The sequence below is a fragment of the Neoarius graeffei genome, chromosome 8 (assembly GCF_027579695.1).
Source record: "Neoarius graeffei isolate fNeoGra1 chromosome 8, fNeoGra1.pri, whole genome shotgun sequence".
NCBI classification, from domain to species: Eukaryota; Metazoa; Chordata; class Actinopteri; order Siluriformes; family Ariidae; genus Neoarius; species Neoarius graeffei.
This window is the reverse complement of record NC_083576.1, coordinates 72,890,977-72,903,509: the sequence shown is the minus strand read 5'-3', so window position 1 is coordinate 72,903,509 and position 12,533 is coordinate 72,890,977. Positions and strand designations below refer to the sequence as shown.

The window sequence follows — 12,533 nt, the reverse complement described above, 5'->3', positions numbered from 1 at the left end:
TTGGACTCGCCTTCTAATGAAATGTTTTCTATATTTTTATTAATTAAAACACACTTCATTTCTTAAAGTAATGATGGATGTCGTTTCTCTTTATTACCTCCGCCAAGGAGGTTATGTTTTCGGTAGCGTTTGTTTGTTTGTTGGTTTGTTAGCAACATTACGGAAAAAGTAATGAACGGATTGCTCTGAAATTTGTTCCAGAGGTGTGACTGGGCACAAGTAACAATCCATTAAATTTTGGCGGTGATCCGGATCACCTTCTGGATCCCGGATTTTTTTAAAGGATTAATTTTTTCCCCATTGAAATGAATGGGCGCGCGACGCAAAAAAACAGATTTTTCCTTCTGTAGGCCAAACCGTAAGGTGTAAAGTCACGAAACTTGGTACACTGATAGAGGAGTGGACCCTGATTGATTTCATCAAGTTTCATGTTGGTACGTCTCACGCTCTAGCGCCACCAACTGATCACAGTCTTACATGCGTTCATGCACGTAACTTTTGATCCGTACGTCTGATTTTCATAAGCCTGATGCCGTTGGAATCCTTGGAGCTAGACGATTCCAAAGCACCCTATGACGTCATTCTCCGCCTAGTTAGCTTTTCCGCCATTTTGAATTTTGTCCAAAGTGAATGTAGAGTGACCCTGGCCGCATGTTTTGTCCAATCATCACGAAACTTGTCACACATGATCTCCAGTCCATGCCTAATGAATGATATTCGTTTCGCTCTTATATGTCGAAGCGTTCGCCTGTGGCAGCCAATCAAAATCGATGGCGAAGCCACCAAACAGGAAGTGAGCTCATATCACGAAAACACTTTGACTATCAAGAGCATATTTAGTGGCATAACTTTGGACACCATCCAAACTACCCTCATCAAATATGGTGTCATTTGGTCACTAGGGGGCGTCACAATTAGCAAAAACGTATTTTGGCTCATATCTCAGAAAGGCTTTGACATATCAAGACCATATTTGTTGAGATGACTTTCGGCACCAGTTCATGTACCCTCATCAAATTTGGTGTCATATGGCCACTAGGAGGCGCCACAATGAGCAAAAACGTGTTTTGGGTCATATCTCTTTACGGATTTAGAATTACATCTACATTTTGATGTTAGTGATGCTCTGGGATGTCCCTGTAAAGAACCTTGCCAGCCTGTCATCTCCATATGAGAATCCGCCTTGTGTCTTGGCCAAACTTTCGCGTGTTGACACAAAACTTGTCGTGTGGGCGTGCGGTCGCCTCTCTTGCCGGGTCGCCATGGTGGCGCACCTGAGCAAGCACACTTTCACATTTTCTCCGGAAATGCATTCTAGTTATTATTATTACCTCCGCCAAGGAGGTTATGTTTTCAGTAGCGTTTGTTTGTTTGTTTGTTAGCAACATTACGGAAAAAGTAATGAACGGATTGCTCTGAAATTTTTTCCAGAGGTGTGACTGGGCACAAGTAACAATCCATTAAATTTTGGCGGTGATCCGGATCACCTTCTGGATCCCGGATTTTTTTAAAGGACTCTTGGCGGAGGTCTGCGCTCTCTGAGTGCTTTTCTAGTTAGTTGAGCAGTTCTTGATGTAATATGGATTACTACAGTTGTTGGATAGGGCTATTTACTGTGTTTCTTATTTACTGTTTACTCTTTGATCTCAAATGCATTAAGAAGGCAGGAAACTCATCCACTAATTAACTTTTGACGAGGCACAACTGTTAATTGAAAAGCATTCCAGGTGACTACCTCATGAAGCTGGTTAAGATAACACCAATAGTGCGCAAAGCGTCATCAAGGTAAACGCTGGCTACTTTGAGGAATCTAAAATATCAAACATATTTAGGGTTTTTTTAAACACTTTTTTGTTTCCCACATAATCTCATATATGTTCCATGTGTTATTTCATCATTTTGATGTCTTCAGTATTGTTCTACAATGTAGAAAAGAGTCCAAATACAGAAAACCCTCTGAATGAGTAGAGTGGGGTGTCCAGACTTTTGACTGGTACTGTATATGAGTAACAGACAATGCATTTGTCATTTGCATCCAAAAAATAAAATCGAATAATTGGTTAGTAAAATATCAGTACAAGTAAATGAATGCAAAAGTCCAGTCCGTAACCCACAGTGGGGCTGAACTGTGAATAAATTTCAGACACGTAGTGGGATACACTTTTAAGTATTCACAAGATTACTGGTGAAAAAAAGTGTTTATTCCTTCTCAGCTGGCCAAATTTGTGCATTTTTGGAAACAAATATTTCTCTTACTACTTTATTGATTTTTACTTGTGTGTATGTTGTGATAAATGAGTGATTAAAGTGATTTTAAACTGAATCTCTATTTAGCAAAGACCTACAGTAATTATCACATCTGAAAATATTGACATCTATTGAGAAAAGAGCGGAAATTTATATTTATTTATTTTCCTATCATGGAGGTTGTTGGTTCGGTTGTCCTTCTAGAGTAGCTGCTACTTTTTAAAGGGAGGACTGTGTGGTTATACATTACGAAGAGAGCTGTGTGTGTGTGTGTGTGTGTGAGTGACTGTGCATCAGTTGCTTTAAATACAGCGTACATTTTGTGCACCATGTCGATTTTCTCTGCAGGTGCACGTCATCAATTTGCTGCAGGACAGTAAATTCCAGCACTTCAAACCCGTCATGGACAACTACATTGAGAATCATTTTGCGGGGGCTTTATCATACAGGTGAGCACAAGGACACGCAGTTAAAAAAAAAAGAAAAAGTGAGCTTGGAATACTTGTGTTTTAAGTAAGCGTGGCGAGGTAATGTAATCAGTGCGGTTTGTTTGTGTGTGTGTGTGTGTCTGTTAACAATATAGCGTCTAGACGGTTGCACTGATTGACTTCAAATTTTCAGGGTAGGCGGGCAATGGTCCGTTGATTACCTGATTAAATTTTGGGGGTAATTGGGTCAAGGTAAAGGTCAAGGTCAGTGGAAAGGTCAACCTTTTGGTCAAAATAACACATTTTCCATTATAACTCAAAAACGGTTGTCGATAGACAGATGTTTACTCTTATGAGCATATAGGAACTCCCATATGGCCTTTCATTTGGCACCATGACCTTTGACCTTGAGTGACCTTGAAAGGTCAACCTGAAGGTCATGGGTTTTCAAAGGGCTATAACTTTAAAATGGTTCATGATAGCCAGAGGGTTACCATTATCAACATATAGGAAGTCCCATATGGGCTTTCAGTTGCCGCCATGACCTTTGACCTTGAATGACTTTGAAATGTCAAACTCAAGGTCATGGATTTTCATAGGACTATAACCTGACAGCTGATGATTGAGAAATATCACCATTATCAACATATAGGTATAAAATAAGCGCTGCCAGGTGAGGTTTGTTTTGCCTGGCAACACTTGTTTATTTATTTTTTTATGCTTCTGCCACCGTAAGGTACAGGAGGCATTATGTTTTCGGGTTGTCCATCTGTCCATGTGTCCGTCCGTGTGTGCGTCCGTCCCTAAACCTCCGTCCGTGCGTGTGTGCGTGCGTCCGTGCATGCGTCCGTCCCGAAACCTTGTGAATGCGATATCTCAAAGGCTAATGAAAGGAATTTCACCAAACTTTCACCATTTGTGCGCTTTGGGACAAACATGAACTGATTAGATTTTGAGATCAAAAGGTCTAAGGCCAAGGTCACTGTGAGGTCAAATGTCTGTCCGAAAACCTTGTGAACACAAGATCTCCAAAGCAGATGAAAGGAATTTCACCAAACTTTCACCATTTGTGCATTTGGGGACAAAGATAAACTGATTAGATTTTGAGATCAAAAGGTCTAAGGTCAAGGTCACTGTGAGGTCAAATGTCTGCCTGAGAACCTTGTGAACACAATATCTCCAAGGCAAATCAAAGGAATTTCACCAAACTTTCACCATTTGTGCATTTGGGGACAAAGATAAACTAATTAGATTTGGAGATCAAAAGGTCTAAGGTCAAGGTCACTGTGAGGTCAAATGTCTGTCCGAAAACCTTGTGAACACAATATCTCCAAGGCTGATACAAGTGATTTCACCAGGTCAAGATTACTGTGAGGTCAAATGTCCATCCCCAAATCACAACTTAATAAGGCGTGTAGTCTACCACGCAGAGGCATCCCCATCGACGCCGTTGGCGTCGAGTTCTATCTAGTTTTTTTTTTTTTTTTAGGATTTCTGGGTTTCATAGGAAGATTTCACAGAAAAGACCTAAGTTCATATTTTGAAAAATAGATTTTCTGTGATAGTTTTATATGTAGGCCTTATCTAAAAATAATAACTAATGAGAGATGTAATTGTGTGTGTGTGTGTGTGTGTGTGTGTGTGTGTGTGTGTGTGTGTTAATTAATCACCAGTTCTGGATCATTTTGCTGTAGGCCAGATTTGTAAATTTAATAGCTATGTGCTTTAAGCTGTTTTCAATGGAGGGATTCTGCCAAATATTGATATTGCATGTTCCAGATTTTAAGAACATAAAAAGCCAGTTTCCCCAGTGTGTGTGTGTGTGTGTGTGTGTGTGTGTGTGTGTGTTTTACCCTTTGGGAATTGTGTTAAGGCAGCAGCTTTTCTTCAAAGTCTGTTTAGAGCACAGCTATACAGGATATTCAGAGATGTAACCAGATGATAAACCATTAAGGAATGAAATAACCAATAAATAACTTTAAATTGAAATTTGTGAGAAATGAAATGGACAACAAAGTGTAGTGGTGATTTGTTGGCTTGCTTTACTGCTCTGTAGTCTGGCTTCATTATTTTGAACACGTTAGCCTGTAGCCTGTCTACTCCACTAAACAATGCATTATGAGGTAAACTAGGATTAAAGCAAAAACAAATAAAAATCATCAGACAACAGCAAAATAGAAAAATCACTATCAGCCTCATCAAAAATAATCCTAAATCTATGAGCATGTTCCCGACCCTTCACACCCCATCCCCTTCTAATTGTACACTGCTATGGCGTGACCTGCGTTTGCATATTGAAACAGGATCGGCTCTTATATTGCATGACACAATAACAATGTTGATGTGATCCTGAGCTGAGGTTATTGTCGATGCTGAATGTTTCCTCTCCAGTTTCTTCCAGTTCTCTGGTTTCCTCCCACTTGCCGAAAGCTGCTGCTATCACAAATTCTGTGTACGCACCTCCTTAAACTATTCAGCTGATAATGGCATTATTATTATTATTATTATTATTATTGATCAGTATTGGTTTCACACAGCTCTGTGTGCGTGTGTGTGTGTGTGTGTGAGTTGTAGTCTCTCTAAGTGTCTTGTGTGTGTGTGTGTGTGTGTGTGTGTGTGTGTGTGTGTGTGTGTGTGTGTGTGTGTTGTAGTCTCTCCGTCTAAGTGTCTTTTGTGTGTGTGAATTGTAGTCTCTCTGTCTAAGTGTCTTGTGTGTGTACATGTGTGTTTGTTGTAGTCTCTCCGTCTAAGTGTCTTGTGTGTGTGTGTGTGTGTGTGTGTGTGTGTGTGTGTGTGTGTGTGTGTGTGTGTGTGTGTGTATTGTAGTCTCTCTGTCTAAGTGTCTTGTGTGTGTACATGTGTGTTTGTTGTAGTCTCTCCGTCTAAGTGTCTTGTGTGTGTGTGTGTGTGTGTGTGTGTGTGTGTGTGTGTGTGTGTGTGTGTGTATTGTAGTCTCTCTGTCTAAGTGTCTTGTGTGTGTACATGTGTGTGTGTTGTAGTCTCTCCGTCTAAGTGTCTTGTGTGTGTGTGTGTGTGTGTGTGTGTGTGTGTGTGTGTGTGTGTGTGTGTGTGTGTGTATTGTAGTCTCTCTAAGTGTCTTTTGTGTGTGTGTATTGTAGTCTCTCTGTCTAAGTGTCTTTTGTGTGTGTGTGCATGTGTGTGTGTGTTGTAGTCTCTCCGTCTAAGTGTCTTTTGTGTGTGTGTGTGTGTGTGTGTGTGAGTGAGAGTTGTAGTCTCTCTGTCTAAGTGTCTTTCATGTGTGTGTGTGTGAGCGCGCGCGTGTGTGTTGTAGTCTCTCCGTCTAAGTGTCTTTTGTGTGTGTGTGTGTGTGTGTGTGTGTGTGTGTGTGTGTGTGTGTGTGTGAATTGTAGTCTCTCCATCTAAGTGTCTTTTGTGTGTATGTGTGTGTGTGTGTGTTGTAGTCTCTCCGTCTAAGTGTCTTTTGTGTGTGTGAAATATGGCGGAATTCTTGTTTGGAGTAATCACACATAGTCTACATGGACATTCGGTTGAAAAACTCTGGAGTATTCCTTTAATCCAGTACTGCATTATACTTGTCTTCTTGTTTACACCGTCTTCCTTCTTTCTCTGTGACTTATTCATTCCATTCTGTAATAATAATGATAATGATTTACTTGCTTCACCTCTGTCCCTGTTTCCTCACCTTCACCTTTCCAGCTCAGGCTTCATGCCTCCTCTCTGTGTGTGTGTGTGTGTGTGTGTGTGTGTGTGTGTGTGTGTGTGTGTGTGTGTGTCAGCAGGGGAGCTTGCAGGGTGTGTTGGTGGTGTGTAGGATGAGACTTGGTAAACGCGTTAAAGCATCATGTTCTCGTGTGTGTGTGTGGGGGGGGGGAGGTGTGATTTACTCCTTCATATGCTGCTACCTATCACCAGTCTGTCTTTCAACAGATAATTTTCTGTCTCACTCTCTTTCTCTCTCTTCCATCTCTCTTGAAATTCTCTCTCTTTTTCACATTTTGTTCTTCTCCTCCTTTTCTCTCTTGCACTCTTCTCCCTGTGTCTTCTCAACATGAACTCTTTTCTTTCTCTGTTCCTCCCCATCTTTCCTTCCTTCTTGATTGCTTTAATTTCAACGGCATGTTTCTTTCTCCTCCTTCTCTCTCTCTCTCTCTCTCTCTCTCCCTCCCTTACTCTCTCTCGCCCCTTTCTTCCTCGTTTTAACCCCCCCACCCCCCCGTTTCCCAGTCTTTTGAAACTTTTTTCACTTGGTTGCTTGTTCAGGCTGTTAGTGTTACACCGCACTGCTTTCTTGCCATTAGTAGTTCAGTGTCTAACCACTGGCCGTCCACATTTTTATTCCCACTCAGTCTTCCTGAATTATGACTGTATTCATGGAACGCTATGGAAAGCCAACCATGCAAGACAGGATATGCCGTCTCATTCGTGAGGTAGCAAGTCTATTGTTGTGAAAAGCACGGGCTGAGATATTATCTAGACAGCAACATGGCACGAGTTGAGCTGCATCACGTCTCTATTGAGAGAGTTCCTCTTTCTGAACATTTATTTTGTTCAAGCAAAGGCTATTTATAACATTTTTGCTTATACAGTGGGACTGCTGTATCCACTGACTGTGAAACTGTGAAACCATGGCATGATCCATCAAACTGGCATCCAATTTACGACATCAGCACACAAAAATAAATCAAAGTATACTTAAATAATATCGTCTGGCTTTGAGTGCTATATCAGATATATTCCATTCACATAGCACGATACTGAACAAGTCGAAGATGAGTAGCTGAATGGAATATATCTCATATACCATGAAAAAAAAGCCAGCCAATATTATTATTATTATTATTATTATTATTATTATTATTATTATTATGGGCGGCATGGTGGTGTAGTGGTTAGCACTGTCGCCTCACAGCAAGAAGGTCCGGGTTCGAGCCCCGTGGCCGGCGAGGGCCTTTCTGTGTGGAGTTTGCATGTTCTCCCCGTGTCCGCGTGGGTTTCCTCCGGGTGCTCCGGTTTCCCCCACAGTCCAAAGACATGCAGGTTAGGTTAACTGGTGGCTCTAAATTGACCGTAGGTGTGAATGTGAGTGTGAATGGTTGTCTGTGTCTATGTGTCAGCCCTGTGATGACCTGGCGACTTGTCCAGGGTGTACCCCGCCTTTCGCCCGTAGTCAGCTGGGATAGGCTCCAGCTTGCCTGCGACCATGTAGAAGGATAAAGCGGCTAGAGATAATGAGATGAGATGAGATGAAAAAGTGTCCTGTATGTCTGATAATAATTGCTGAATTATGAGTTTTGTGACATTTTCATTCACTTCTGTGTTTTGGCCCAGTACAAAATATTGTGCTGTTTCTAGTTCATCTCACAAAACAACAGAGAAATTTCCCTGTATAAATATGGCCACAACTTTTTAAATTAACTCTCCAATCCTGAATAAGCCTGAAACCTTATAACCCCTCTTTGAGATCCGTCATGGAAAAGTTCATTTAGAGATTTTATTTTTCCCCAAACTGTAGGCGAGAGATTTATATTATTGTAGCTGAATTGCTGAAACAGCAGAAAACCTTGAAATACGCAGTGACACACTTTCCACGTTCTCTCTGTCAGTGATCTGGTGCTTTGTGTTTTATTACAGCCAGGTTTGACTTTGTATTTAATCATAAGGGATGGAACGTGGTGCTACCCCACACTTCAAATAAAGCAAATCCCCCGTTTATTTAGAAAGTGCTAGCATTCCCATAAAATGAAAACTGCTCTTCAGGGTCTCGGAATGAGCCATCCTACTCACACAGACCCAGATTTTTATCGTATTATAAACTCACAGATTCCCAAATACAACACAGCGGGGGAATATTTCTTTTCTGTCAAATTACACCCTTATATTTTTAGCACTCACCCTCTCTCAGGCACTCAGGCTGAAAATTGCACTCACTTTTTTTTTTTCTGACAAAGGCTCAAGCGGATAATTCCCCAGAGACGCATTTGTATCATCAAACAGTTCAAAGAGTTTGGCAGAGTGAGCGTTTCTGGGTGAATGACGCCGTGCTACAGAACAGTTTTGCTCACAGACTATTTCTGAGCTTCAACCTGGGATCCATAAAGTGGAAAGAAAATGCACATCACTGCTGCTGCTGCTGCCGCGAAAAATCGCATTAACAGGGCCAATACAGTGGTGCTTGAAAGTTTGTGAACCCTTTAGAATTTTCTATATTTCTGCATAAATATGACCTAAAACAACATCAGATTTTCACACAAGTCCTCAAAGTAGATAAAGAGAACCCAGTTAAACAAATGAGACAAAAATATTATACTTGGTCCTTTATTTATTGAGGAAAATGATCCAATATTACATATCTGTGAGTGGCAAAAGTATGTGAACCTTTGCTTTCAGTATCTGGTGTGACCCCCTTGTGCAGCAATAACTACAACTAAACATTTCCGGTAACTGTTGATCAGTCCTGCACACCGGCTTGGAGGAATTTTAGCCCATTCCTCCGTACAGAACAGCTTCAACTCTGGGATGTTGGTGGGTTTCCTCACATGAACTGCTCGCTTCAGGTCCTTCCACAACATTGCCATTGGATTAAGGCCAGGACGTTGACTTGGCCATTCCAAAACATTAACTTTATTCTTCTTTAACCATTCTTTGGTAGAACGACTTGTGTGCTTAGGGTCGTTGTCTTGCTGCATGACCCACCTTCTCTTGAGATTCAGTTCATGGGCAGATGTCCTGATATTTTCCTTTAGAATTCGCTGGTATAATTCAGAAATAATTGTTCCATCAATGATGGCAAGCCGTCCTGGCCCAGATGCAGCAAAACAGGCCCAAACCATGATACTACCACCACCATGTTTCACAGATGGGATAAGGTTCTTATGCTGGAATGCAGTGTTTTCCTTTCTCCAAACATAACGCTTCTCATTTCAACCAAAAAGTTCTGTTTTGGTCTCATCCATCCACAAAACATTTTTCCAGTAGCCTTCTGGCTTGTCCACGTGATCTTTAGCAAACTGCAGACGAGCAGCAATGTTCTTTTTGGAGAGCAGTGGCTTTCTCCTTGCAACCCTGCCATGCACACCATTGTTGTTCAGTGTTCTCCTGATGGTGGACTCATGGACATTCACATTAGCCAATGTGAGAAAAGGCCTTCAGTTACTTAGAAGTTACCCTGGGGTCCTTTGTGACCTCGCCGACTATTACACGCCTTGCTCTTGGAGTGATCTTTGTTGGTCGACCACTTCTGGGGAGGGGAACAATGGTCTTGAATTTCCTCCATTTGTACACAATCTGTCTGACTGTGGATTGGTGGAGTCCAAACTCTTTAGAGATGGTTTTGTAACCTTTTCCAGCCTGATGAGCATCAACAACACTTTTTCTGAGGTCCTCAGAAATCTCCTTTGTTCGTGCCATGATACACTTCCACAAACATGTGTTGTGAAGCTCAGACTTTGATAGATCCCTGTTCTTTAAATAAAACAGGGTGCCCACTCACACCTGATTGTCATCCCATTGATTGAAAACACCTGACTCTAATTTCACCTTCAAATTAACTGCTAATCCTAGAGATTCACATACTTTTGCCACTCACAGATATGTAATATTGGATCATTTTCCTCAATAAATAAATGACCAAGTATAATATGTTTGTCTCATTTGTTTAACTGGGTTCTCTTTATCTACTTTTAGGACTTGTGTGAAAATCTGATGATGTTTTAGGTCATATTTATGCAGAAATATAGAAAATTCAAAAGGGTTCACAAACTTTCAAGCGCCACTGTACCGTAGGTGTCATTTTTCACTTTAATCCCCAGTGTTCTTCTTAATTTTGCACAAATGTTGAATAATTTGGATATTATTCATAAATACAATCAAACTGTATTTGGAATCTTTGGATTCTGCACAAGTTTTGTCAAAGCCTCACACTTTGCTGCTTTCCATAATATTAGATATTATTTCTAGATTTTTGTTTCTCGTTTTTCATACAAACTGCTGTCTTAAGTGCTATTTCAGATGCTTGCAGCTGTATTACACTGGATTGAGCCTTTATAGTTGAAAAGACAGAGTTAAACAATTGCGTAAGTGAAGTCTGAGTACAGATAACTTTCCTTGTAGAAATACTAATGTAAATATTGAACGTAAGCATCCAGCTCTGAAGACGGCCTTTATAGCAAGAATATATGCACTTTATTCTATCCACATGCAGTGGATATGAGCAATCACATGCTCTGATTGGCTACTCTACTACTAGGCTGTCAGCTCATATACCGTGAGTAGAGAAAAACAAAACAGCGGAGCATCTTACGGAACCAATCGAGGACGAAATAAAAACTCTTGTCGAAAACAAAACCTCGAAAAAAAAGCAACAAAATATGGAATGAAAGTATTTGATGGGAAGAACGCATCTTTTTTTATTTTTCAAGAATTATTATTATGACAGCATTTTTCACAAATTCCTACTGTTATTTCACCGGTTTGTTTACATTCTAAGCGTAAATATTCCTTCACTGGAACAAAGATGCCCAAGCCTGTTCTAACACGACAATGCCCCTGTGCACAAAGCAAGCTCCATGAAAACATGATTTGCCAAGGTTGAAGTGGAAGAACTCGAATGTCCTGCACAGAGCTTTGACCTCAACCCCACTGAACACCTTTGGGATGAATTGTAATACTGACTGCACCCCAGGCCTTCTCGTCTGGCATCAGTGCCTGACTTCACTAACGCTCTTGTAGCTGAATGAGCACAAATCCCCACAGTTACGCTCTAAAATCTAATGGAAAGCCTTCCTAGAAAAGTGAAGGTTATTATCACAGGAAAGGTGGACAACATCTACTGTATAACAGGGTGATTGGTTAGGTATCCACATACTTCTGGCAAAATTTAACAGTTATTCCACGAAATCTCGTCGTACATGGATTATAGCCGACTCGACGCTACACGCCTTGTCAGCTATCAGCTTATGTACGACTCGATTTCATGGAATAACTGTTAAATTTTGCTATAAGTATGTGGATACCTAACCAATTTAATCATAAGCGATGGAAAGTGGTGCTACCCCAGACTTCAAATAAAGCATACCTGGTACCTTGTCTTGCATCTTGAGGTTGAGGTCAAAGCTCTGTGTGGGATATTCGAGTTCTTCCACTTCAACCTTGGCAAATCATGTTTTCATGGAGCTTGCTTTGTGCACAGGGGTATTGTCGTGTTAGAACAGGTTTGGGCCTCTTTGTTCCAGTGAAGGGAAATTGTAAGGCTATAGGATACAAAGACATGATAGACAATTGTGATTGGTTAGGTGTCCACATACTTTTGGCAAAATTTAGCCGTTATTCCACGAAATCTCGTCGTACATGGATTATAGTCAACTCGACGCTATGCGCCTCGTCAGCTATCAGCTCATGTACGACTCGATTTCATGGAATAACTGTTAAATTTTGCCAAAAGTATGTGGACACCTAACCAATCACCCTGTTATACAGTAGATGTTGTCCATCTTTCCTGTGATAATAACCTTCACTTTTCTAGGAAGGCTTTCCATTAGATTTTAGAGCGTAACTGTGGGGATTTGTGCTCATTCAGCTACAAGAGCATTAGTGAAGTCAGGCACTGATGCCAGATGAGAAGGCCTGGGGTGCAGTCAGTATTACAATTCATCCCAAAGGTGTTCAGTGGGGTTGAGGTCAAAGCTCTGTGCAGGACATTCGAGTTCTTCCACTTCAACCTTGGCAAATCATGTTTTTATGGAGCTTGCTTTGTGCACAGGGGCATTGTCGTGTTAGAACAGGCTTGGGCCTCTTTGTTCCAGTGAAGGGAAATTGTAAGGCTATAGGATACAAAGACATGATAGACAATTGTGTGCTTCAAACATTAGGCGCATTTTG

At 41.0% G+C, this 12,533-nt stretch overlaps 1 protein-coding gene across 1 annotated transcript in view; it reads left to right on the top strand.

Annotated features, from left to right (window-relative positions):
• dock4 (dedicator of cytokinesis 4) overlaps positions 1–12,533 on the top strand; it is a 214,840-nt gene that overhangs the window by 95,513 nt on the left and 106,794 nt on the right. The window contains exon 19 of the mRNA XM_060926739.1: positions 2,596–2,696. Within this exon, the coding sequence (XP_060782722.1) occupies positions 2,596–2,696 (101 nt within the window). The remainder of the gene's footprint in view (positions 1–2,595; positions 2,697–12,533) is intronic.